Here is a 27,765-nt window from a genome sequence, read left to right on the forward strand (position 1 = left end):
TTGGGGGGGTTTTTTTTGTTTTTTTGAGAATCTAGGGGATTGAGGAGAGAAGCTGCTACCCAAGATTTGTAGTAAGTGCTCTTGCAGAGTATTTGTCTAAGAGCAGGGGTAGAAGCAGTGACCTGGTGTGTACAGGACGGGACCAAGTTGCATGGTTCTGAAATCATCTTTGTATCTGCTTTTTCTTTTTTGACTGAGTTTAGAAGGAAAAGTAAGAGAAAGTAGTTAATGCTCACAGACTAAAAAGATTATGAAAAAAGTACACCTCCCTGTCAGGGCAGAATAGGTCTGCTACAATCCATACGCTGGCTTGCCCATAGCAGGAGAGTCACAACACTAATAACCAGGCCGGTCTTTCCCTGGAAAGGTCCCTGGAAGTAGAGTTATCACCACCTGACTCCTCGTACACAGCTCTGTCTGCTTCAGACTGGGGGCCCCGTTGTGACAAGGTGTGTGGCCCCTGGAGGTGTGACAAGACAGGACACACCCGTAACCAAACCCAGTTGCAGGTTCCACTCCCGCAGAACAGGGTTTTCCGCAGAGAGCAGCTCCGTGTTGTCAGGGCTCAGGAACAAGCCTGGAGCTGAACAAATGGCACCGCCTTCCTGCCAAGGATTTTCAGAATTCCGTGGGGTGTGGCAGCAGCCATGGGCGGCACAAGATTTATATCGCGGTTGGTTTGTCCGCGCGGCGCTTTACAGTGAACGTCTGTGCCTACTGCCTTTGTGTCTCGGCAGCGTCTTCAGGAGGAAATCACCAAGCTCTCCCCAACGCTGCAGAGAAACGCGCTCTACATCAAATCCGTGAGTGGTGCCTTTGTTGTTCCCTTTTATGCTTCTTTCCACCGCCGTCAGGTTTTCTGTCCCGAAACGGGCGGTTTGTGCCGCAGCAGCGCCTGAGGGGTGTTTACAGCGCCTGCAGGGCCGCTGCCAGTAGGACCAGTTGGAAATTATTTAATATGTTAAAATAATATATCCCTTATTTTCTCCATCTTTTGTAGTCTAAAATCAGTCGCCTGCCAGCGTACCTGACCATCCAGATGGTTCGTTTTTTTTACAAAGAGAAAGAATCTGTGAATGCCAAAGTCCTCAAGGTGAGCGGGTTTTCTGCAGCTGGATTTCCCCTTTACGCTTCCCGGCGAGTTTGTAGTAGACGGCTGATCCTTGGAGGCTGTTTGCTCGGCTCTTGGCTTTTAAACTGCACTTAACGATGCCCAACAGCGCCGTTGCTTTGCTCCCCGTCACGGTGGGGCCTGGCAGACCCTACTGCCAAAACAGGCTGGGGGAGGAGGTCGGGGGCAGAAGTGAGTTTGCTCCAACACCATCAGGAATGCGTTTCGGTCTCCCTTCACCGGTGGATCGGAGGGAGAGTGGTTGTTTAGGAGAGGGCTGGGATTTCAGCCGCTGGAGGGTGCTCTGAGGTTGATGAGAAGCATTTACGGCAACCATCGCTTCCCGTATCAGCGTCTGGCTCTCTGGAGAGGGAGACGGGGCATGTCGAGTACCAAATGACACTAATAATCTTTACGCTTTTTCCTGCCCAGGATGTTAAATTCCCTCTCATGCTGGATGTCTACGAGCTCTGTACGCCAGACCTTCAGGAAAAGATGGTGTCTTACCGATCAAAATTCAAAGATCTAGAAGACAAAAAAGTCAATCAGCAGCCAAAGAATGTAAGTTTCCTGGTCGGTTTGATGAAGTCATGCAGCTGAAATTGGGTACCAATAAGGACTAGAGAAACCCCGGCTCCCTTAAATGTATTCTTTCGTTATTTAGCAGTCAAACCCCTCGGCACTGAGCCACAGAGCTTTTCTTTGTGAATTTTCATGAAAACACAGTGTCTGCTTCGATGTGACTGCTTGATGAGAGATAGACTCTGCTCTAAAAACTTGGTAAATGGTTCCCTCTCCCACCCTGTCCCTATATTCTAAATCTGCTCCACCCTTCGTTAAAGAAGGGGAGAAAAAAAAAAAAGTAAGCTAAAACCGTAGTGGTTTAGCCACTTTTTAAAGTTTGCTACTCGTTTCCTGGCCAGGCTCCTGGCAGTTTCGTGGCAACGGCTGACCAAGGCTGGCGTCTCCTCGTACGCAGGCAGGAGCGAGGGCAGAGGGCTGTTGTACACCGGAGCGTGCTGGCTCCTGGGGTCAGTCGCTGCTATTTTCTTGTTGTCGCCTCTGCCAAGTCCCTCGCAAGGAATAACATCTTCAGTTGGAGAATGGGTTTTGGGCTCCAACCCTGCCAGTCTGGTGGGCGAAGAGTCTAGGCGATGCATGCTAAATGGCATACTTGATGTTAGAGAGTCATCTTGTTGGGATGAGGCTTCGGGATGCCTGGCTGGAATTACAGCAGCAGAACTTGTTTGGAGTTGAACGAAGAACTTTAAGGCTTAGAAACATCTTTAAGCACACAGAGAGTCGGTATTTGATGTGACTGTGCTCAAGCTTTCTCAAACCCCTCCCATGTTAACTCAGCGTGTTCTGTTCTTTAGTCTAGTAAAAGCGATGGTGCGCAGAAAGAAGTTAAATATGAGCCGTTTTCTTTTCCTGACGGTGAGTAGAGGGAATTAAATCTCTTTGAAAGTAACTCTTTACCTGTGTTTAAGTGGACCTGATGGCAGGAATATTTTGAGAACCTGGGTTATTTTTAATGCCTTTGAAAATTAACCTTCAGCAACTGACAGAAATTTAAGGGGAGGAAAGATGGGGCGAGTCAAAACGCTGTTGCGATAGTCGCAGACCTGTCACCCATCAGAGGCCTTGCTGTGCACCCGAGGACACGTGGTCTGTACCTTGTCCGTGGGTGGCGGAAATCGACCCAGAAACCGGCCCTAGACCTGTAGAACTGCGGAGGTGGTGCTCATGGGGCCTTGGCATTCGCCCTTATGTGGTGCAGAAAGTGCTCTGGAGGCCTTGTTGAGCCGAACTTGACCCCTCGGTCTGTGGGTGACGCACCCCATGAAGAGCTGGGGGCAGCGTTGACGGGCTGGAGAGCGCAGGGAAAACGGGATGGGCTGGAGCACGGAGAGGCGCAGTTAAGGTGCGCTGGGGCCCGTAACACCCCTCGTGGTACCCAAGCGCGTCAGCCCTTGCAGGTTGGGGGCTCGCCCCAACCGCAGGCAGCAGCTGGTGGTGGAAGGAAGGAGTGGCCAGTCCCACCTGGCTCTACTGATTGCACGCCCCGATACGTGTTTGCATCAGGCCAAGGAACACTACCCTTGCATGAGAGGCTGTCCAGGCCGCTGCTCCTGCTTCAAACCCCCAGTAGCAGCACGGTGCTAGCTCACTGTGCAGAGCTATGGCGCCGTGCCTGCCTGCTCGCTCTTCACCGGGGACTTACGGCTTTTCTCTTTCCCCTTGTTCTTCAGATACTGGTTCCAATAACTGCGGCTATTACGACCTGCAGGCAGTGCTAACACATCAGGGCAGATCCAGCTCCTCGGGGCATTACGTCTCTTGGGTGAAAAGGAAACAAGGTAAATACGTGTGTACGTACCCCCGTTAGCCACCCTTCGCAGCTCCTTTGGCTGAAGGGGCGGTTCAGCCCCCTTGGGATGGCCGTGGGTAAAATCACGAGTCGCTGAACGACGAGTCGTCCCCTCGTTTTTCTTGCAGATGAATGGATTAAGTTTGATGACGACAAAGTCAGCATCGTCACACCCGAAGATATTTTGAGGCTATCCGGGGGTGGAGACTGGCATATAGCTTACGTTCTACTCTACGGGCCGCGCAGAATCGAAGTCATTGAAGACGAAGCTGAGCCGTAGTCTTCCGTGTTAGCTGTTCTGCCTAGGTGTGAAATAAATGTTGATTACTGATCACTTCCTTAACCCCAGCGCTTCAGCCAGGGGAGAGCTGATTCGTTCAAACCCTTTTCAGTGGGAAGAGGGGTATCACTTCAAAAAAAAACTGATCCACCTACCAATTAGTGACCGGACCGTGCCACCCGCCGTGGTGGTGACGACACTTAAAATAGCTTTAACGTCCTGCAGAAGATGATAATTTTTTTAAACGAGCCTCTCCCTGCCCCCCCCCATCCCCCCCGGTGTCATCAGGTATTTATTACACACCTACTCTCACATTCGTTCCTCTTGCATGGTTCATACCACAGTAGCTGCCCATCCTTCGCCCTCCCCGGCCATCTCCTTAGGAAGGGGGAAGGGAAACTGTTGCCTTGTTGCGTAACTCAGTGCTGCTGCCCACAGCCGTGGCTACCATCGGGTATTTGTCCAGCCTGACCTGCTGATTCAGTCTGTTCTGTTGCTGGCATCTCATCACTTCGGAATAAATGGTGATCAACAGCGTGTCTCCGTTCACCAGCGTCACGTCGGGGTAGCGCAGTCAGTACCCGTGTGTTCTCGGGACGCCCATCGGCGCAGTCGCGTAACGAAGCCGCTGTCTTTATGCCATAGGGATCTGCCTCCTCCTCCCCTGGCACGCGTAGGTAACATCCAGTGCGGTGGGTGCCAATGGGGCTTCGCTTGCGGTAACTCCCATTCCTTCCCCCAGGACTAGAGCTGTTGGGGGCGCAGCAGTGGGAAAAGTGTGTCTGTTGGCTGCAGCCAGAGAAGCGCCAGGGTCACACCCACTGTTCCTGTGTACCCCGGAGCCATGGCGCAGGCTCCCCTCCCAGTCCAGGGTTGAGGAGGAGACAGACCACGCCTGTGGCCAGCTGCCGCTCCGCGGAACACTATCCCCCAGCTGTGGGCCCGTGATCAAGGTGTCCCCTCAGCTGCTGTCCACAGCCGGAAGGAGCCAGGGTCTCCCCAGTGAGTCTGACTTCAGCTGTCACCTTCTGATGAGGTCATGCCTGTCAGGTGGTGCAGAATAACCCACTGCAGGCCGTACACCCACTGGTGCCGCCTCAGGAAAGGGGCTCCGAGCTCAGCCAGGAGACGGCTCTGCCCAAATCCTCTCACCTTGAACCCGAGTGCTGGGGTTACAGTTCATTCCCGCAGCACGAAGAACACAACGGGCCGGACATGGCTCCCTTCCGTTGCCTTCGTGGGGGCCAGCCTCGCCCACCCCCCCAGGTGAAGGTAGGCCACATTCAGGAGCCGCCCGTCAGCCCACATGCCCCCCTTCACAGTACGCTCAAGGCCCTTAACCGACTGAAACCCTTACACCCCATCCCTCCCGCCGAGCTGCACCTGCCGCGGGAGGCAAGACGTGGGCTGCATTATTCCCGACGACTGTCCCACACATCAGCCCCCACTGACTTCCCCTGGGAATATTCAATAACCCAATTCCTAATACAGCTAAATCCAAAACCGGGGGGAAGCAGGCACAAAGCCCTCGCCAACGGCTCTGCAGGCAAGAACCCGCCCCTCCAGGCTGGAATCCAGCCTCCCTGCACATCCACAGGCAGGATTCAGTAACGGAAGCAGTACTCTGCAGAGAACAGGTCTGTGCTACCTCGTTTTCCAATCACTCGATACTTTTAGGCAGATTCCACTGAATGACCCAAATTTTACAAGAAACGGCCACAGAACAAGCTGCAGCCAGCTACACCACCACGAAACCTGAGGGAAAACGCCGCAGCCCGTGCCCAACAACTAGCTTTGGCCTTAAAATGAAACCAACGGTCACTTCCCGGTGACCGGGACAAAGGAACTGCCTTCTCGTGACCCTCCAGAGCCAGACACGCCCAGAGGCTGGTAAGTGCCAACACAAACAGGCACAGACTCCCCCCCACTTACTGACACTGTCCGGAGAGAACTGGCTCTCCCGCAGGAGGGCGGGCAGCGCAGCACCCCTCGGAGGGCACCGACAGCCGACGTGGGTCCCCACCACAACCGAAGTGGAATCACGCAGGCACGTTCCGACGCCCTGCAGCTCCCCACCCCGACGGACAAGTCCTCCACGCCTACCCGTGCCCTGAGAAACCCCACTGACCCGGCTGGGCAGCCTCCGACTGTCAACGGCTTGGAGCGACCCCGGCACCGCTGCCGCCTGACTCCGCATCCTCCACCACGCGAGGTGAGGCTTCCTCTTTCTGGGATCAGGATGACTCGTCTTTTCCTCAGGGAATCTGGGCAGCCAAACAATATCATTACAAAGTTTTATCGTTTATTGAACATAAAATACCTATCAAAAAAGCTGTTACCTAGCAACAACAGAAACAACACACAAACTGGTCACAACCGGACACCGCCAACCGCAACAGCCGCGGTCACCAACCGCCATGACCCCAGGACCAGTCGGCGCGAGCAGAGTTAGCCGCTGCCGTCGGCGTCGCTGGTTAGGCTCTCGGCAAGGTCACCTAACCCGGCTTTGCTCAGCGCCGCCATCAGGTTCTCGGGGGTGGCGTTTATGCCCTCCTGGTCCTGCCAGGCCACCAGCAGCTGCTTCGCCCTCATCTTCACGTCCTCGCTGTCCGACTCGATCTGCCGGATGTCAGCGTCCTTCATCTCCAAGTAGGGGGCCAAGGCCTTCCACTGCTCCCCCAGCCTGTTGGCAAACAGCTCGATCTGGTCGCCCGTCATGGCTTTGTCCCGCTGTACCTCCGGGCCTGGGAGGGGGGAAAGGGAGACAGGATCACAGTGAGAGGCAGGGAACGCCTCCGGAGACTGCAAATGGAACCTCCCTTGTCTGCCCTTTGCTTCCCTTCCACCTTTTTTTAGCAGCAGGACTGGGAATAGGGTGGTAACGGTACGATGCAGTCAGTACTTCAAGGAATTTGCCGGCACGAAGATAATAAGCAGAGGCCCTCCGCTCTGCTGAGAAGCCAAGCGCTGCGGTGGCTGCGCTGGTGGGCCTGCAACCACGGGCCCCAACCTACGGCTTTACCACCTCGGTTCCCGTCACACTTCCAAAGAGAAAAACCCTAAAGCCCATCTGTTGTGACCAATTTCTATGTGTATTCTGAATTCCTAACAGATCTCACGCCACCGGAAGAGCCAGCTGGCATGGAGTGGAAGTTTCGACTCTCTGTAGTGCCTCTCCGTCAGTCACACTCAGTTATCCGAGCTAAACTCAAGGGGAAAGAACGGAAGATGACAAACAGCGAGACCACAAACCCACTCGGATCACCCCCCGTTCCTAAGCACAGCGGCGTACAGACCTCAGCTCTGCCCGAAGACCAGACGGAAGTAAAGCTGTAAATTCACCAGCGCGAAGCTGCGCCGGCTGTTGCAGGCAGCATTAGGCTGAACTTGCCGCTGTCGGCAAGGAGACCGCGGCAAAGGTCAGGTGCTGGGCGGAAAGGGGCAACAGGAGGGTCAGTCACAGCAGCCCATGGCGGCTTTCCACTGGCAGCAAAATCTTTCAACCACATGGCCAGCAGTATCCAGCGTGTGGCTTCACGGAATGGTTGGGGTTGGAAGGGACCTTAAAGACCATCCCGTTCCAACCCCCTGCCATGGGCAGGGACACCTTCCACTAGACCAGGTTGCTCAAAGCCTCATCCAGCCTGGCCTTGAACACTTCCAGGGATGGGGCATCCACAGCTTCTCTGGGCAACCACGCACTGCGTGTCCCATCTGTCCATGCTGGATCTGAGAGCCAGCATACAGGGACACAACACGCAAGGAAGAAGGGGCTGTGAGACGAAGGCGTGAACGAGGGCGGAAGAAGGCACTAAGGCACAGGAGACAGGGAAGGACAGGCGGGAGCACAACACATTGGAGTGCCAGGCAAGGGACAAAGTGGAAGGACTGGATCACAATGAGGAATGGACAAGAGGGTACGTTTGTCAGGAAGGCTGCTCTTCTCCCAGACCAGCCTTCAAGACATTTGAGACGAGGTAAAGACCTCAGAGCTGGAATATATCCATACCTGAAAGTCCCACAGCTACCCACTGCAGCGGGGGCTGGAGGGAGGCACCTGCCCTGGCAATCGCAGGGCAGAGAGAAGAGGAAAGCGGGGCAGGGGGCACTCGGGTAGGTTTTTACACAGCAGCACCGGCGGCGCTTTAGCTACAAACACCTACCCACGCTGCCAACACGGATCGTGCCGCAGCAAAGGCGGAAGAGGCTCCTGGCGGAAAGTGCTAATCCAACAAGTTGGATGCTTTCGGTGCTGCAGGCCACAGGACTGAGAGGGTGCTAAGCTGCCCTGCCCCACAGAAAGGCTGCACCTCTGGGTACAGACGTGGGTTCAAGTCAGAGGTGCCGGGGTAACCGGGACCGCTGACCTGCCGTGGAAACCATGATAAAACACAGCTTCTACAGCAAAACAGAAACTGGTAGGACTGAGAACATGCGACTCTTACTTTCATTGTTTTCCTTTAATAAAGCGTCGTTATCTTCCTCATCTTCATCTTCCCCTGTTTTTATTTCTTCCGAAGGAGGCTACAATGAGAGAACTAAACGTCACTGGAGGAATTCTGCATTTAAAGAGAAATTCTACAGCTCTGATTGTTTCTGGAATGCGTGAGAGAACAGAAAACCCGCCCTGATCCCATCTGAGAATTAAAAACGCCCCGTGGCCTCCCTCTCGTACCCAAACCACTGGTAACAAGCGTTCTCATAAACCACAGACCGCGCTAAGAAGCTGACGGAAGGATGCAGTGACCTCGCAGCATTCTCTCCTTTTCACAGTGACTACAGCGAAGCATTTCATACCTGCCTTTATTATGCACTTCAAAAATAAACACCACCAACTCTCCACGGGATTGCTACCGATGATTGTTTTTCCCCCCCCTCACTCTGGAATTCCTCAGTGTCTTCTGTACTTTCCAACTTCTAGAAGGTGGCAAACACAAACACACTTAACTCTGATTTAGCTGCTGACCAGCCGAGAGAAACAAAAGGCTAACAAAAGGCTTCCTCTCGTCCTATGTTTCAGCCACAGCTGCTGCCCTTCCCTGGCCGCAGCACCGGCTCACGCCTTCAACCAAGGCCCAACCTTCGGCGGGAGCGGTCTGCCCCGCGACACGCCACCCGAGCGGCTGGGTGCAAATCTACTCCTGCCTACCAGCAGCACTGCCCGCGGCATGCGAGGCACAGCTCAGCACCCGCTTTGTGCTACTGGCATCTTCACCGTTCAGACCGGTTTTACTTGTAATCTTCACCTGAGCGTACAAAGGCTTCTTTCTCCCTGTGGATTTCTGCCCCCACCCTCCCCGCATACCACATGGACTGCAGAGAGACAAGCAAGAAGCCAAATGAATCATTTATTATTATAAGGTAACATTACTCACAGGCAGCTCCTTGGCTAATTTGATTACCATGTTCTCTAGATATTCAGGTAAACTCTTGAACTGCTGGTTTGTTGGCTGGAAGAAGTGGGGACTTCTGCGAGCTAGAAGCCTCAGCGCTCTCCAGCCATAGTTGGAATTGTTCACAGCCCTGTAATAAAATACAAGGTTGGTTGGTAAGATTCTGGCATCTGTAAAAGCACAGAAAAAGATCAGAGGCATTTACTAATTAATAAAATCCAAACTTAGACATTTTTTGTACATTCACAGAATCACAGAATGGTCTGGGTTGGAAGGGAAGATAAAGACCATCCAGTTCCAACCCCCCTGCCATGGGCAGGGACACCTTCCACTAGACCAGGTTGCTCAAAGCCTCATCCAGCCTGGCCTTGAACACTTCCAGGGATGGGGCATCCACAGCTTCTCTGGGCAACCTGTTCCAGTGCCTCACCACCCTCTCCGGGAAGAACTTCTTCCTGATATCCAATCTAAACCTCCCCACTTTCAATTTAAACCCGTTACCCCTTGTCCTGTCACTACAGGCCCTTGTAAAAAGTCCCCCTCCAACTCCTGGAGTCCTACACAGATGTCAGTAATGCAGAGAGCTGTCAGATTTCTTCAACAATCCAAACATGAAAGAGAAGAAAATAAAGTGAAACACATGAAAGTCTGACATACTTGTACTTATTTTCGACCATGTTTTCAGGGTCTGCTTGTTCAATAGCTTCTTCAAAGAATTCCTCCAACGTTGGCATATATTCCCTAAAAAATAAAATAAAATAAGGAGCTTAACCCTCCTCACGACCTACTCGAAAATAGCCGGGTTTCTGTTCCTTCGTACACATCTCAAGCTTATCCGCTGAAGGAACTCCTGCAGCAGCCAGCTTGCTCCAACCGAACAACCGCAAAGTCAGCAAAGATCCCCCCTGCTACGCAGCAGATAACCGCCTACCAACAGGTGAGCACTGACGCGTACCACCAGCACTGCCTAGCACAGAAGGCGACACGAACGTCCATCAAGAGCGTTCGGCGACACACGCCGAAGAAATCTGGCAGCGGGGAAAAAAGACTTTCATAAGGGCGCCTGGAACGGACAGGCTGCAGTAACCACGCGCTGCCGCGTGCAGGGGCGCTCCAGGGGCCTCCAAATGGTTGTTATCTTTCTGCAATTTGACAGGATAAGGAAAACACGGCCTCTCTACCACCCCCCCGCCACCCCCGGGGATCCCAGCACCTTCTGCCGAAAGTGCTGCCGTAAGAGTATGGTCAACACAGGTCCAAAATCCACAGGCATCAGGAGACACTGCTTTATGGGAAGGGGACTGAAAAGCAGCTGAACTCCTGGGCTCAAAGAGATGCCACCAGTGGCATGAAGTCCAGCTGGAGGCACACTAGTGTGTGCTGGGGCTCCATACCGGGTCAGTACTACTTGGCACCTTCATTGAATCATTTAGGTTGGAAAAGACCTTTAAAGACCATCGAGCCCAACCGTTAACCCAGCACTGCCAAGTCTACCCTAAGCCATGTCCCAGAGCGCCACATGGACACACGTTTAACACCTCCAGGCATGGTGACTCAACCACTCCCATGGGCAGCCTGTTCCAGTGCCTGACAACCCTTTTGGTGAAGAAATGTTTCCTAATATCCAAACTAAGTCTCCCCCTGCACAACTCGAGGCCGATTCCTCTTGTCCCATCACTTTTTACCTGGGAAAAAAGAGACTGACACCCACCTCTCTGCAACCTCCTTTCAGGTAGCTGTAGAGAACGCTAAGGTCTCCCCTCAGCCACCCAGAAAAGCAGGATAGCACCAGACTAGCACCTAAGAACCCAGAACCAGAAAACTAACGTCACCTTTCACCTCACGTGGCAGCTGTAGGTAAGCTGGACACAAAACCACCTGGACACCCAAGCCAGTCCGAGACAAACCCCAGCAGCAAGCACGTGCACCTTCATTACTGACCTACTGATGATGGGACAGGGCACCCCCAGCAAGTCTGCTAACACTACAAACTGTGAGAATTGGTTGACAGACCAGAGGGCTGTGCTGCCAACCAGTGGCACCTCAGCAGACCGGAGGAATTGGCTGACAGGAACCTCATGAAGCTCAGGAAATGGAAATGCTAAGTCCTGCCCTTGGGGAAGAACAACCCCAGGCACCAGGACATGCTGGGGCTGACAGGGGCAGCTTGGCAGACAAGGTCTTGGTGGACACCACCACGTACATGAGCCACCAAGGCACCCTTCTGGCAAGCCAGGCCAGTGGCATCCTGGGCTGCATTAGGAAGAGGACTGCCAATGGGTCAAGGGAGATGATCCTTCCCTTCTACTCAGCACTGGCAAGATACACCGGGAGTGCTAGGTCCACTTCTGGGCTCCCCAGCAAAAGAAGGGACTGGCCCATGCAAAAGGCTGTACCTGAACAGGAACATCTGGCATCCAGGAGAGGCCGGGGAAGCTAGGACTGTTTACACTGGAGGAAAGAGGGATCATGGGTAGTAAATGCCCGATGGGGTGAGTGAAGAGAGAGTCAGGCTTAACGCTCTTGGTGTAAGTACAAGCAGCAGCTGGCACAAATGGAAATATAGGAAACTCCACTTAAGCATCAGAATAAAATCCCCCAGCTTTTCTGGGAGCGCGGTCAGACACTGGGACAGGTTGCCCAGGAAGGCTGTGGAATTTCCAGTCTCGGAGACGTTCAAAACCTGACTGGAGATGGTCCCAGGCAACTTGCTCTAGCTCACCCTGCTTTGAGCAAGGGGAAGGCTAGGTGAACTCCAGAGGCCCCTCCCAACCACTGCTCCTCTGTGATTTAAAAGACAATATTTATGGTTCATAGGGGACATATCAAAAAGGCAACTGATGTTTCTGTTCTTGGAAGAGCTAGCGGTTGCTTCGGAAAGGTACTCAAACCAGCACATAAGGAACCGTGACCTAAAAAACCAACAGAAATAATATTCACAACCATCAGGACAGCTGGCTGCTGTGCAGACTACAAACAAGAAATGCAGGTTACTGAAGAGCTGCAGGTTAACTGCGAGCCAAGATTAGCTGTGGCACAAAGCAAGCTCGTAACGGTCTGTGTTTCTCCCGCCTAATGTTTCACAGAGACACATCTGCTTCTACAAGGGAACCTGGTAACCGTCTGGGGCAGGGGGAAGCACGCAGCCCTGTAAATTCACCTTGTTTTGAAAAACACGTTTTGCTCAGGAAAGCAGTGCCCCATGTGTGTCTAAGTGTCATATTATCACTGACTACTGGAACCAAAGCCAACACCTTGAAAACCCATCTGACTGGAACCCTGCTGCGGTGTCCCCAAACTGGCTATCTGAAGAGGACAGCTGAGGAAGTATGACCCCATTTGAACGAAGCCACCAGGAACCAAAGCAAAGAGTTACAGTCACTTGATCACGTCGAGTCGCAAAGCCTGTAATAAAACTTGGAGCCGAATCCAGGTCCCTCGGGGTCTTCTCCTTCCTGTTTACCGCGGCATGCATTTTCTTGGTTTACCTCCACTTGTTTATTTTGGGGTTTTATTTATTCAAAGCAGTTGCAGCAGAACACAATCACACACAGGGAATCAAAGGCTCTGTTTCCAAACACAGCTCCACCTTTAGCCCCTGGCCTAGTAAAGGCAAGTCTCCTGTCAGAGGCCCCCCGCGACACGCCAGTCTCACGAGAATGGAGGGCACTTTCTCTGTGGAACGCTTGACCTCTGGAAAAGCAGTTCCTCCACTCGGGCCATGTGCACAGCTGGAACCTCTCCCCAGCCTCATCAGCCACCACTCGCAAAGTTCTCTTTGGGAACCGTCCCGTTCCTTTTCCGAACTTTCCTCCCAGGCATCACGTCTGCACACAAACAGACTACCCAGTCTTTAACGAAGTGACACAGCAAAGTACATTTGCAGTATTTCCTACAATTGTGCAAGCTGAAGGGATAGCCAATAATTGTATTTTTCTCCATCTGCACCACTAGTCGACCCGGTATGCACAGAAACAATGCCTGCTAGCTCGTCCCCTCCGACCTAGTCCTGTTCAAAGCCCACGCCCGCTTGAAAATCACAGCCAAGCAGCATGCTAACTTCGTTACAGCCAGACTTGGCAATCTTCCTGGATTATGTAAGGTAGTTAATTATACAATCACGCTCTACAAAATGGGAGTTTCCACCTGGTTTCTAGCTCAGATTTCACTTCACTAAGCAATGAAAATTACCGACAGCATACACACTAGTGAAGGAAACTGCAAGGAGATGCCAAGGCAAAAGGTTCACGCAACCGGGTTCTCTCAAGACACAGAGTGAAATGGCACACCACCTAAGATCATCTTAGACACTTTCCATATGCCAGTTTTTTAGTAATTGTAGTCTAGTATGTAATGAATGAGCGGAAAGTTAGCTTTAGACAACGACATACCACTTTTTACCTACCTGCTCTCAGATTTACAAGCTTCCATGTTATCGGGACACAAATTCCAAAGGCGGGTCAGTTCCTCGCTGAAAAGAGAAGCACAAACACGTATCAAGGTTCATGTTCCCCCGTTCAACAAAGAGACACACATGAAACAAGGCTACAGCAATTCTCACCCCAGAGCCTTTACAAAATCAAGCATTCCATACCAGCTTTGCAATAGGTACGTACTAAGAATTACCAGAAGCAACAGAAAACTTACCTGATGCTGGAAATGAGGAAAACTATGCACTAAATCTCTATTCTAATCTCTTGCTGATCTGTGGTCAGGAACATTAACAAACTCTCTTTCCATCAGTACCAGAGAGTATCAGACCGTCTTCTCCTTACGGTCAGGCCGTTTTATTCCAATAAATGAAATAATTTATCACTTTCTTTTTCAGAAAGGACATTTTACTAATCACTCAGGGCAAGGTCTTGAAGCTCAAGACAAGTTCAGAATTTCCCCATCTAGGCTGGGTGAACCGTTACAAGGAAAAGACTATCATGTCTCCTAAAAAAGGAAGCGGAAAGATGCAGCCCTTGCTATCATGCAAAATACGGCATTTCTGAAGGAGAGGATATGTCAGGAAGAAGAAATATTTGCCCTGGGGATAAAATACCAGTGGGTGTTACTTTAAAAGCCATGGGACAGATAGGTCTTAAGCAAAAAAAAAAAAAAAAAAAAGAGGTTAAAAGTGTAAAAACTGATCCAAATGGCTGATTTTCAGCCTGTAACTTCCAGGCTATTTAAAAGGGATCTACAAGAGATGACTGTAAGGAAAGGAAGGCTACTGCAAGTTTTAAAAGAACGACATATCCCTTGGCTGTTCTTCCCTGGTGGTTCCAAAGTAAAGTCTGAAAATGACTGACTAGAAAAAAGCCAGTGGCAAAACAAAACCAACCAACCAAAAAAACCCAACCAAACAAACCAAAAAAAAAAAAAACCCAAACCACAAAACCCCCACAAACCAACCAAAACCCAGAATGAAAAAAAATCCAACGTACTTCCCCATAAGGATTTTTTTGTTTGATCCTTTTCCCAAGAAGTCCTCCGGAGCTGGCCTCTTTCTCACAGGCCTCATGGGCTTAGAATCAGGAGGTCTAAAGAAAAAAAGATGCTCATTAGTATCAAACCAGTACTAGATAGTGCCAAGTTAAACCACAATGAAAGTATTCAGAAGGCCTGGCACTCTAGGAGTGGAAGGAGGCAGGAGGAAAGAGGAGAGAAAAGATAAAGTGAGAATAAGGAAAGGGATTTGCCAGACACCAAGATTAGTTCAGTCACAAATGTAAAGGTCTATCAGAGTCCCGATACAGAAAAAGAAGCAAATCACATGTATGGCAGCAGCACAAGTGTGATCTACCCTGCTGCTGGCATCATCTGCTCTACGATTGCAAGCTCTCTTTCCCCAGGTGCACCTGATTTCATGGGATCAGAGAATGGAGATCCCAGACCACTGAGGTTAGGGTAAGACCTACCCAAGCTGAAACTCTGGCTGAGATCTAAAGAGGGAGACAGAACATTTATAAAAGTCAAATTTCAACATTTTACTTTCCCACCACACAACAGTCATTTCTCTCTTCTCACAGCCCCCCCTCCTCCCTTTGTTGCAAACAGCTCAAGTCACGGGGAGGAGGCTCCACCCGATCTCGCCGTGAAAAGAAAACGGCAAGGTGGTAACGACCCAGGTGCTCCACAGCACGAGGGAGCGTGTGTGCAGAAGGAGGAAGGATATGGAAGAGCAACGTTTGGTGCCCACCTCAAGGGAGTCAAGTAGACATACGGAGTCAAAGTTCAAGTTTTGCCGCAGCTCGGTCACTGATCTGTCACAGGAAAACCGTCCGTGGCGAAAGCCACCTAAGCGTTACCTTCTCTCGGGGCAGGGATCACCGCCAAGCGGCAAACCTCGCGGGTGAAGTGCGTAAGAGAAGGACTGCGACACAAAACTCCGGGTAGGCTGCCCCACCAAAGCCGTGACGCCAAAGGCTCGGCTAGAGGCAATCCCAAGCGGTGTATGGGAGGGTCAGGCACTAATTTCTTCCCCCTAGGGCTGGCTGAAGGCCGGAGGGGAGACAACTCGCTCCAGCCTCCTCAGGGAGACGACTCGCTCCAGCCTCCTCAGCCACTGGATTCTTGGTAGTAAGGCAACAAAATGCTGCCACGAGACCATAAGGAATCCTCTCCCCAGACCCCACACATCCGTGACCAGCTCTTCACATAGTGAAGCTTTAAGGCCTCTGGCTGAAATCTAAGTGCTTTCTGCACACACGGAAGGGCCGGGCAACCGTACGGATCTCCAAGTCGCGCGAAGCATTAACGCTCGAACGTGCCCTGCATACAGACTCTGACGCTGAAGCACCATTTGAAACAAGCAGCAGCAAGCTTCTACTTCGCAACAGTTACCTTTCTTTCACAAAGCTTGGGCAGCCCTCGTTTTTCCACGAGTTCCAGTTTTCTTCAGTATTTAATATATGCTGCAGAAACATTGCACATTATTAGGATCATAATCACCTTCGGAGTTAACCCCAGAATTTTAACATGAGCTATTAAAATCGAGGGGGAAACTTGGTTGTGGTGTGTGTATTTCAGTCACTATTTGGAAGGTCATCAGTATAATCACAGGCCTCTGGTTTAGTTTATTCAAAAATAGCATATTTCCTCTCTTCAATGATTGTGGGAAAGGCTTTATTCCTCCTTCTCTAAACAAGAAAACAGATGCAGCCAAAGTAAAGAAGGAAAGCAAGACAACTTTTTTTTCTTTAATTTCACTTGCATCTTATTCCCACATCTTTGGGCACATGACTCTTTCCTGCAAAGACTTTTCAGAAAGGTGGTTTTTGGGGGTTGTTTGCAACTACCGACATCTCTTGTAGGTACACACGCACACTTCCATCTCTCCCCAGGAGAAGGAAGAAAAGCACATTAATGAGAGCATGGGAAAACTAGGACTATAAAATAAAAAGTAGTTATAAGACCTTTTTTTTACTGAGGTAAGGAAATTTCTGTCAGATGCTACCCCTATTCCAAACGCTAGTTTAAACTAATACTGCTTTGTTTTACGCGCCACCTAGACTTTGTTCCCACAGGCACAAAGTACTTACCTCTACCATTTTTGAGAATCTTTCCCCATCTGGAGGATTTTCGGAAAGAAGCTATGATTGGAAGGAGAAAAAAAAAAGTCAACTTTTGAACTTTTGCATTATATTTCTAGTACAACACAGAAACCCACCCCCCACCCCCAAGAAAATGGTGGTTACTGCTTCAAAGGTGCTTGATACAATTTTACACACTAATTATTCTTCCATGTGATTTTTAGTGAAGTATCTACTGTACCAACCTGGTAAACTGCTTTTGTCGTATCTTCAATCCAAAGAGACTGTTCATCTGTTAGGACATAGTTTGAACTGAAATTGCAACAAAAATGAAGCAACATCAAAAAAGCGTCATGATATCAGCTCACTCTATCTGGAGAGTTGACTACATGTCAGATCAGTGCTCAGTACACACCATTTACACCACATACTTTCTGAGGGGTGTTAGAGGGGATCTGAAGAAAGTCCTTTGAATGTGCTCTGGTCTGGTCCCATGCACTGACCACTTATTAGTTTGTGGAGTTAATTAGATGCGCTTGTGGAATATACTTTCAAGGTTTAGCTTCATCCAACAGGAAGTCCATTTGCTTGATTCAAGATCACACCTTGATGTTGGACCCAAAGCACGGCAAATGGGCACAATGAAAAGGCTTACTTCAAAAAGAAATCCCACCAAACCCACAAAGAAAACAAAAACAAACAAAAAACCCAAATAGAAGCAAACCTCTCCTAACCCCAGCTAAAGCACCGCTGCAGACAAACCATAGGAAAAGAATTCCTCTAGCAGCTGTATACTGAACACAGACCTTGAAAATCTCAAACATAAATTCTACATAGCATAACCTGAAGCCATTAGACAAGTTGCTTGATAGATTTAGAATTATAATCCAATCAGTAAGTAGAAGTGAAAAGAAAAGCAACCACAGCAATAAATCCAACGTGGCTCACTTTGTTCCCAAGCAGAGACCAGAGATTCTCTTAAAGACATTAAAAATCAGATGAGAATCTAATCTTTGTTTTTCAGGGGTTCAAGAAGAATATATTTGAAGCATAACCCTTAACATTCCATCCAGTGTTCAAAAGCAACACAGCACCAACCAGGTTTTTAGGAAGCACTAGGTACCTTAACGACCATGCTTATATTGGCTAAGTCAACAACAGGAGAAGGGCTTGTAGAACTACCTTCTCTTAGTCAACAGGATATAAAAGCAGCTCATCTATTTAAAGGAATGGAATAATTAGCAGTGTTTAACAACCACCGCACCAAGCGTTACACTACAGCATTAATATGTCATGCCATCCTTGACTACTGACAAACGAGCGCTCGGATTGAACACTTAGTGCATTGCCCCTGACGTGACTATCGCCTCTACAGGACTGAGCTGCCATGCAGAAGACCTGAATCCTACTACTTTCTCTGCCACCTGACTGCCTTGGTAAATAATCCACAGAATGAGGATAATGATCCCAATCTAGTTTGCAGAGTTCTTTGAGACCTGTTTATCAAAAGCAGTACAGTGCAGGTGAAAGACGGCCGCCTCCAGTGTTAATCATTATGTGCTCACATGGCCAAGGGGGCAGGAAATGAAGAGACAGGTAAGGTTTTCTTCACATAACATCACAGGAAAAGACAGGGTTCTGTTCTGCCCCATTAATTTGTAAAAGCAATAATCACTGTCGTTATTCCTTGCTATTTTAGACAGAATTCTGTAGCGCACCAGGAAAAACAAATCTGCAACAAATCTGCCAGACCCCAGAGCCACTCGAGGTTCAAAGTGATGCCACAAACAAGGAGCCTGCCTCGGTCTAACGACTTGCTGCTGCCAAAGGGAGACTCCTTCCCCTCACGGCTGGCATTTAAGCAAGCTTTAGAGGCCTTTACTTCTCAGATACTGCCCCGCCCCCCCCGCCGCCTCAACTCACCAGTTTGGCAGAAAACTAACCCTGCAAAGACCAGCAAACTGTTTGGTTGCTGGTTTAGTAAACTGCACAAATCTGACTAAGTCTAATGAACACTAGAGCCACTGCAAGGGAGGGCAAAGACTCACGCCAAGGGGAGCAGAGGAAGGCAAGCACGAGACCTCTGCTTTCCTCCTGTAAAATAACTTCAGCCACATCCTGTATTTACCAAGCCAAGGCTCTGCAAGCTTCACAAGAACCTTAGAACAAGGAGCCAACTCTTAAAATATTTTGGTTTAGCTCCATGTTCTTAGCTCCCCATCCCCAAAACACACGAAAAAATCCACATTACCTTTTAAATTTGACCTGTCCCTTTAGATACTGAAATAGTATCAGGTACTGCAGCAAGATGTGACGGCGAAAGTTACTGTCACTCAGCTGTAAATCCATCAGCTAAAAGACAACAACAAAAGAATTACACATTGAAGAGATTAAATACACGGAAGTGAAAAAATCTGACAGCTGTTTTCAGATAAACTCCATGGAGAGTGCTTTTACAAGATGATGAAAGTCAGTACAGAAGCTCTATTCAGTATCAACTACGCTTTCAGGACAGCACTTCGTAAGGTACTAAGAGGGGTAAACTATCCTCTAGCAGGATTTAGGAAAGAGTATCAATGTTTCTAATGAAATAAAAGCACTAGGAACTGCTTGTAAAAGTAGCCCTGGGGTTTTGTTTAACTAGTATTATACTGCTGGATTTAACAACATTCCCTTTGAAGTGAAGAGGCTTTTGGAAAAAACAAGTATTGAAATATTTCAGTAACCGAAGGACAGCTTGCTCCCTTTCCATGGCTACAACATAAGGACCCGGCTACCACAGAAGCCTTCACTCTCATCAACACCTGACCACCGATACACTGCTTGGTTTCTGTGCCACAGGCTGCAGCATGAACAATGGGGACATTTGAAGAGCCTTTAAAGAAGGCCTTTGACTGCTGGGTGTCAATGAAGCAACCGGTTCTCTATCTTCTACATTAAATTATTTTAAAATTGTCAATACACAGGTCAAAGGCTTACGATGAATTTACCTAATCTTCTATGCCAGAAAGAAAACTCAACCTGCGCTCACACTTGCTTTCTGTCTACTAATACATGCATTTTAAAGTTATATATTAGTCCAAAATTAAGACAACAATTTTAGAATTAAATGTTATTTTTGACTTAATATTAACAGGATTCAAATCTCAAGCTATTTTAAACCAGACCATTATGAAGCAGAAAATACAGTTAGCACATCATCGGTCAACTTCTGAAATGTAATTCTAAAGGCGATAAAAAAGCATCAGATCTTAAAATATTTACTCTTTTTCCATTTGCCTTTCCCAATGTAACAATACAAACCAAACGTAATAAATAAGTCTCAGCTCTAGCACAGGCCCTTATTCCAGAAGCAGAAGTCCCTGAATCATCAATTAACAGAGGCACTCCACAAGGACAGAATAAAATAAGAACGGAATAAGCCTACCCCAATAAAGTGATCAAACAATGCAAGGGGATACCCAGAGCAAGTGGGGAGCCTCTGCCTGTGGAGGCATGCAAAGCCCGACTGGACACAGCGCTGATCAACCGGCGCCAGCCGAGAGCTTTGGGTGGGAGGTTGAACTGGACACGGGTTCCTTCCGGCCTCAACTAGTCTGTGATTCTGAGAGAAGAAATCACGTACCTTTTCACTCGTTAGGAACTTGGCAAAATATACGTGTTCTCCTCCTGTTTTCAGTTCTTCCAGCTTTTTTCGGGAAGCCTGAGTGTCGTCCAATTTGTAACTCTTGAAAACAGCCAGAACTTCTTCCGAGTACTATAAAACAGAGTTATTTACCACACGAAAATAGTACAAAAACGCTGGAGTTAGAGAAATACACTACATGCAATGCCAAGCAAGTAAAACTATTTGGAAATTTGCTCTCAACCAGCTGAAACCAGTATGCCAGGCTTCTGTGAACACCACAAATGACAACGGAAGTGTTACTTATTTCAGAACATCTAATCATCTGGACTATTGAAAATCTGCCACGAAAAAACAATGTTACGGGTTGTGAACAGTGCACAACTGCTTTGTTGTTTAGATGATATGAAAAAAAAGGGTCCACCTGATGACAGTGCTATATTCAAACTCACTGTACGTTGTTCAGAATATATACAAAGAAAGGTACCCAAGTGAGAGCTAAATTTGCACTGCTGCTCTTAAAATCAATCTGCAACGAAGAAAAGCTCAAAAACTTCATTTAAAAGACTTAGGCCTGGCCTTGTTCAGTTTCTCTGAACCACTCGTGGCAAAGTTTTTGTGGTGTGGGGTTTGTTTTTTTTTTTAAGCTTAAAATATGACCTCATTAACTAAATTTATATTAGAATGTCTGAGCGGATGTCACCTCTTATTACCAGAACACAGGGAACGAAGATTTAAAAACCAGGCTTCTTACTATTAAATAAACACTGAGTGGCAAATTGCAAAGAAACAGCAGCTTAGCAATAGCTCACCCTCAGCAAAACTGAAACAGCTGGCTGAAGGGGATGTTCAAGCCATTGCTTCTATAAAGAGATTTGCTTCACCAGAAACCCATCATCTTGGGATCAATAGGATGATACAGAAGTATGATCTAGGACTAGCTGGAACTATTTATCTGCTTGAGCAAAAAAGCCCCAAACCCACAAGTTCTGTTTTTTGCAGCTGATAAATCACAAAAAAAGGTACTTCTGACATCGCTGCAACACATTAAGTCTTTCTGTTACTGACTTACAAGAGTCTTATTACGGGATGTACCGCACATCTTGGTACACTCTTCACTGTCAAAGGCTCACTTTACAAACCAGCAAAACCCATTTCCTCATGCACCATTATTTTTCAACGGCATTAGCATCTGAGCTGTTCTGTGCTTATGCAGTCACCCTCCTACTTCTGTAAATGCCGACCTTCACTTAGGCTGAATGATTGAAAGCATGAACTCAGATTACCTTAAGGAAAGTTTTCCATGAGACCTTCTCATAGCACTGCACAGGATTTCTAAAATAATCTTGAAGCGACCAGAATTTTCTATACAGGTTATAATCTATTGGAATAGAACTGGGGAAAACAAACAAACAACACAACAATATTGAAGGTGAGATATTAAATTCGAGGCCGCTCAGGAATGTGCAATCCCAGAAAATATCATTCATTTTCTAAGTGAAATGAGTCAACAGTGAGCCCTTATAGAGAAATCTAATTGAGAATTTGTCCCTAAGTTTTTTATCCAGTCTGTTCTTACTTTATTCCCGTAAAAGCAAGAAAAAGGGTTCTGAGGAGTTTTTCCACTATCTGGGGAATGAAGAGCACAGCGTTTTCTCCTAGAAGCCTACAGAGCATATATTCAGAATCCCTGAATACATCCTACCAAAACAGGTTTTGTCAAGATAATTGGGAAAATTGTCAGAAAGAGAGAATAGCAGTCATTCTCAGCCAGGATATGCAACTTTTTCAAATAACTGCTCTTCCAGGCAACTCTTTACTTGTCAGAGTAAGACGCTGCTAGGTTGTGTCTAATCTTGAGAGGGCAGGAGATAAGTAGAATTCCATGTACAACATTTAAGGATGTTTCCCAAGCAGCTCCTTACTTAAACTTTATGTAAAGTTTTTTTTCAATTTTTGAAACTGCTGCAAACTCACCAACTTGTTGGTGCTTCATCATCTCCCATTTCACCTTCTTCTACGTCCATTCCCTCTTCTCGCTCCTCGGAGTGCTAACAGGGAAACATAATTTAAAACATCTACAATTGCCACTAAGAGCTGCATACAGTTTTCACACTGTTCTTCATTTCAAACTTTCTATTACACTTTAGGTCTGAAAGCTTAAACTGGTAATTCAAAAGACCTCTAAAGCATTATTCCAGTAAAACGTGCAACAACTTCCTGTCCTAACACGTTACTACACTTTGCAATGGCAGCTTGACTTCTCTTGGAAAAAGTGGGACAGCCATAGCCTTTGTGCACTGTGGGGAAAACTTTGCACCGTAAGTGACTGTGTTTATCCCGCACAATCGAATTGACCTTTTTTTTCCCCTCAAAGTGAGCACAGTTTAATGTACCAAGCAACACACCTATTTCCAGAATCAGCAGCTTGGTCTGGAAGATGGACAACCGAATTATGAACATGCAGTTCTGAGTATTAAGCAGAGTAGCACATTTTTGTGCAAACAATCTTACACGTTTACTGCAGAATGAGTGAAAAATGACACAGGAATTCTCACCTTCTGTCCTAGAGTGCTCTCATGTTCATTGGTATTGAAAACAGTGACGTTTTCCAGGTTGAACTGACTCTGCAAGTTAAGACCTGCGAAAAACAAAGGGTCAAGTCTTAGGAGCCACGACGTTCGTAAGTCTGATCATTCAGTTACTTGTTTATGAGATGCTGATAATAGATTCTCAGAAACAGCATTCAAAACTTGTGTTTGAAATCAGAACAAATGAAAGTCACAACGTCAAGGGTAGAGACAAGAACTAAGATACAAGTGCAAAGTGATTTTCTCACACTGGATCCGGTCTGCAATCATCAGGAACTTGAAAGATTCGGCATATTTCCTCTTTGTTAGATGTTAGGTGTAGTGACATGCAAAAAATCTCACCTGACTTTTCTGAAAGTGGAAATAACCTAGCCAAGAACAGCTGAATTCTGCCACAGAAGACTGTGTTTTGTGACTTAGATAATCTTCTTAGGAGGTCTAAATATTGAGGAAAAAAAAAGGAATTAATATTAGTATTTATCCCTCTTTCAATTCCTCACACACTAGAATTTAAGACTTGCTAATTACATGACCTACATGGCTAATGAAAGGAAGCTAAGATTCATAAATGTACATGTTAGTAACATTTTTTCCAAATGCATTCTGCCAATTCTCCTAACACCTTCAACAGCGATAAAAAATAAGTTCAAATGACTCCTACTCAAATACAGCCTCTGATATGGGCCTTGTCACTGCTGAGGAGTAAGTATTTCTCAGATGTTCTTCTATAACGACCTCCTCTGACGAGACTTCCCTAAGGTCAGAATGACTTTGGCATTAATCAGCAAGACTCATGAATATCTGCTACGATGAGTGATCTGCTTTTTAACTTTACTGAACACATCTGAATGTACATCAAGGTATTAAACTCACTTTCATTTGCTGAGATACTTTAATTCCCCACCACCCCCCCAAAAAACTACAACTCACCATTGCACATTCGTAGCAAGTAATTTTTCCCTGCAGAGTAAAATGTATTCTGAAAGGGAATAAAGATATTTATGTCATTAAGAGATCACAAAACCTTCTTGAGCAATTCTAATTCAATCAAAAGCCATGAGTAAGTATGAGTCATTCCTACTGTTAACTCTAAATTTGAGTCTACCCTTAAATAAGGAGTAGGTTTAAAAAAAAAGGCAACATAAAAGAAGCAGTCCCACAAATTCCAAGAAAGCATAAACCACAACATTTAAATCCAGCCTCCATACAGAAAGTGAACTGTAAGAGCAGCATCCGCTTTTCTTTTTCCTGGAACACACTAATTTTTACACTCATTGCCTTTATTATTCCATGCTTTATTTATACACATAAGCAAAGAGCAATACACAAAAGTTTTATAGCATTCACAGTTCAAGGAATTTGGCAGCAGGAGAAAGAAACTGATAGATACTTGTATTAACGACCAAGAACAGCGTGTGAATATACCAGGGCACACAATGTTACCTGACACAGAACAACCTGAATGAGTCCCTGCGAGAGGTAGTCCTGGTTAGGAAATCCAGGTCAGGAAAACACAGAGAAACTGGAATGCTTTCTAGGTGTTACACATACAGAGCTGCTGACACCACTTGTGTTCCTGGCACTACTGCCAGAGAGCAAACCAAAGAAACCGAAATCCAAGATTTCCTATAATCTTGAATAAAACGCTGGAAGTTACAACTTCTGCCCGAGACCCTGAATTCCCTCTTTAATTAACAGCGCCTGTGGCACAAGACGCACAGCAGCGTGTCACAGCAGCTCTTCTGCTACAGCACCATGGCACAGCAAGACCATAAAACCCTCACACCGGCCTCTAAACACCAACTGCTCCTCAAAGAGCAGAAACGTTTCAGGGCAACATATTCACCACTGCTACAGCCCTGGAAGGGAAAGCTCGTTAAGGAAGTGACCAGGAATGCTTCTTTCCCTGCAAATTGGAGACGGAGGAATCTCCTGCAGTTCTGAGGAAGAAGCTGAATAGTAAGTCAAGAGAGAAGCTACTCATTCAAATTGTGCATCAGAAGTTAAATTTCTGGTTCCTAAATGTGACAAACACGGTATACCGTAGCGAAGAGAGTTAGAAATAAAACAGCAATCAAAATCGTAATTTCTTTTATTATTATTTTCTGACCTCTTCTTCCTACACATTTTTAAGTCTGAAAACAGAATGTGCTCAGTGCTCCTATTTTAACAAACAGATAGAAAGACACTAAAATCTGTTAAAATCTGTTTGTAAAAATGGGTCAGGTAGGCAGAAGCTTTGGCACAACTCTATCACATTTTGGAAAAATACTTACTGATTTCCATGTAGCAACATTTTTCTCCACAAAAGTGAAAATTTTGTCACACTGATCCAAAGGCAGGCAATCCAGAACATCCCCCAGAAGCACAAAAGGAGTCGATGCAGTGCAGATACCTGTGAGGAACAAGGAGTATTGTTTTCAGCAAAATTGAACTAAAATGCAATAAATATGTGTGGCAGTTGAGGGATATAATGTTAAAAAAAAAAAAAAACAAACTCCTGGGTTCCTACAAATCCTAACAAAAAACTTGGGCTACAGCATGAACTTCCATTAAAGCTATTTCTGACACAAAAGCCGGTTACAGAAATAGATCCAAGTATCTAAAAACCAGCCGTGTACCGCAGTGCTGGCTGGCAAGCACAGATATTCAGGAGACACTACTTCTGCCTCTGCCAGCAACTGACAAAGACACCTACAAGTCATTTAACCTCTCTGCCTCAGTGGTCTCATCTCTGAAACTAGGATGGGAGACTTCTAAGCATTTCACAGTGCTGGACAACGGTAGAAAATGTTAATCATGTTTGCAACCAAAACTATGCATCTTTATTAAAAAAAACCCCCAAGATTCCAACACAAACATCACACATGTAACTGAATTTAATTACAATATACTTCAGTCCTCTTGCAAAACAGACTTAATGACCATTAGTATAAGGGCCACATACTATCAAAGCTGTAGATGACTTACAAAAATCAAGATTTTAAAATTCCCCTAAATGGTCCCTAAAACTGCCAACAGATTTGAAAGAAAGATGCTCACCTTCTGTGACTCCATTAATAGCAAGAGAAATAATTGCCAGGAGATTTTCACATGGAGCTTTGTTTATCTAAACAAACAAACAAAACAGTGTTAACATTCTGTATTCTGACCTAAATACATCTAACAAAACTAAAATTCTTGTTTCCAAATATTTAAAACACATACTGACATTCAACTTCCCAAAACTTCAAACAATCTATTTAATCAGACCAGTCAGTTAACTATATGAAGTTTTTACTGAGTGAGCCACATTTCTTGACTGCTTCTGGCCGTTAAAAGACCCTACAGTACCTACTGTGTAAAGAGTCATTTACCACTACAAATTAACACCCCACATTCAGCCTTCATTCAAATAATAGCAACAAAAATATTACTTCATTACTTTAATCATTATTTGCAGCTGACAGGCAGCTCCAACACATGCTAGTATCACATAACCCACTCACTCCACCCCACTCTTAAAAGAAAAGTTGTAGAATAATGCGTATTTATGAACTACAATTTTAAGATGTAGCAGACTCTCACAAGCATGACAAAGAACTGCTGGAAAAGGTTAAGTCAACACCTCTCGCTGTACTGTGGTATCTGTAAGACACTGTCATTCTGTCCTACCTACCCATCTCCTTTAATCACCTATATTCCATCTTAATTTGGTAATTTTTACATAATTCATGTCTTTAATAAACAGTATTTCCTTATGCTAATGTAAGCTGCCGGTAAATTAATAAAGCTTTATCAAGAAACCAACTATAAAATTTTAAAGTACTTACTATTTCTTCTTCTACAATAACTCTAAAAGCTTGATCCAAGGTACACTTCTTCTCATTTTCACTGCAAATGCAAACATTCCACACCAGTTAATAACAATTATTAGGAACTAGGTTACTAAAAATTATCTGAATAGGCACTTTTTAAAATCAAGCGGCATTGACTTACCTGCCAGGAATCTGGGTAAATGCGTTCAGCAATGGCTTGATACTTTTGTTAAACAGAGCCTCTCTAGTGGATGTCTACCAAAAAGAGAGGAGAGTTACAAAACCAGTACAAAACCAGGAGGATCTCCTTCCTCTATCTGTGGACAAAAATACTAAGGAAGCTATTTGCCACACACCATGTGGCAGTTTACAAAGAGAACTTGGTAACAAGGAGGGCAAATAACAGGTGCCTAGCAAACTAGGCATGTGAGCTTGTAGACTATCACACCTCAAACCAGGGCTAACAGCCTGGTGAAAACAGTATTTCTGTGTGAAAGACAGAAGAATATGCTGTTGTGACCAACACTGCTGCATCTGCAACAGTCTCCAGTCACACACACACAACTTCACCTGCCTCGCAGGGAGGTTATGGTGGTTTGGGACATGACTCCTGCTAACGAGATAAATCTAAAAATTAAAACAAACTGTAACAAAATCAACCTACTGGAGTAAGTATCTGTGCCTCGATCAATACTTGGGAGTTTCGTTTCCCTGCCTGCCAAGCTGGGCCGCAAATGGCAGGATCCAGACAGCTGGGTATGCATCCAGCCCCACCTGCTCTGGCAAGGGAGGAGCACCATTCAGCAGAGGCTCAGAAGAGCTAAGCAAGATAAGCTACGGACGTTCTGCTGCGGGGGCTACGCCATAATTTAATTTAATTTAATTTGACCCCCATTTCTAAACGGCAGATCCTCCCCTTGGCGAGCTCGGCTGAGCCGGTAGGAAGCCCTGTCCCCACAGGTATACTGCTTTATGGCTGACTGATCGTTAGAGGAGACCGGGCCCAGGGCTGGGCAAAGGCGGCGCGGCCCGAGCGCTCAGGCGGAAGGGGCAGACGGCGCGGGGCGGCAGGGCCCT

At 46.8% G+C, this 27,765-nt stretch overlaps 2 protein-coding genes across 2 annotated transcripts; one reads left to right on the forward strand and one right to left on the reverse strand.

The window, feature by feature from the left end:
- Positions 1-737: 737 nt before the first annotated feature.
- LOC104507120 (ubiquitin carboxyl-terminal hydrolase 14) lies at positions 738-3,912 on the forward strand (the record flags this gene model as incomplete). Its single annotated transcript, XM_010148298.1, has 6 exons — positions 738-803; positions 1,001-1,093; positions 1,544-1,672; positions 2,488-2,548; positions 3,364-3,471; positions 3,611-3,912. Coding segments are annotated over 6 exons (609 nt in total), but the record flags the coding sequence as incomplete, so codon positions are not given.
- A 2,298-nt stretch (positions 3,913-6,210) lies between these two features.
- Positions 6,211-26,943, reverse strand: THOC1 (THO complex 1; the record flags this gene model as incomplete). The annotated part of the gene is made up of 20 exons (XM_010148299.1): positions 6,211-6,506; positions 8,208-8,286; positions 9,138-9,285; positions 9,813-9,896; positions 13,561-13,626; positions 14,588-14,683; positions 15,987-16,057; positions 16,685-16,735; positions 16,921-16,987; positions 18,927-19,027; positions 20,301-20,432; positions 21,587-21,695; positions 22,278-22,351; positions 22,859-22,941; positions 23,234-23,329; positions 23,822-23,870; positions 25,168-25,286; positions 25,934-26,000; positions 26,704-26,764; positions 26,870-26,943. Coding segments are annotated over 20 exons (1,923 nt in total), but the record flags the coding sequence as incomplete, so codon positions are not given.
- Positions 26,944-27,765: the final 822 nt, after the last annotated feature.

This window comes from Eurypyga helias, unplaced genomic scaffold, assembly GCF_000690775.1.
Source record: "Eurypyga helias isolate BGI_N326 unplaced genomic scaffold, ASM69077v1 scaffold26413, whole genome shotgun sequence".
NCBI lineage: Eukaryota > Metazoa > Chordata > Aves > Eurypygiformes > Eurypygidae > Eurypyga > Eurypyga helias.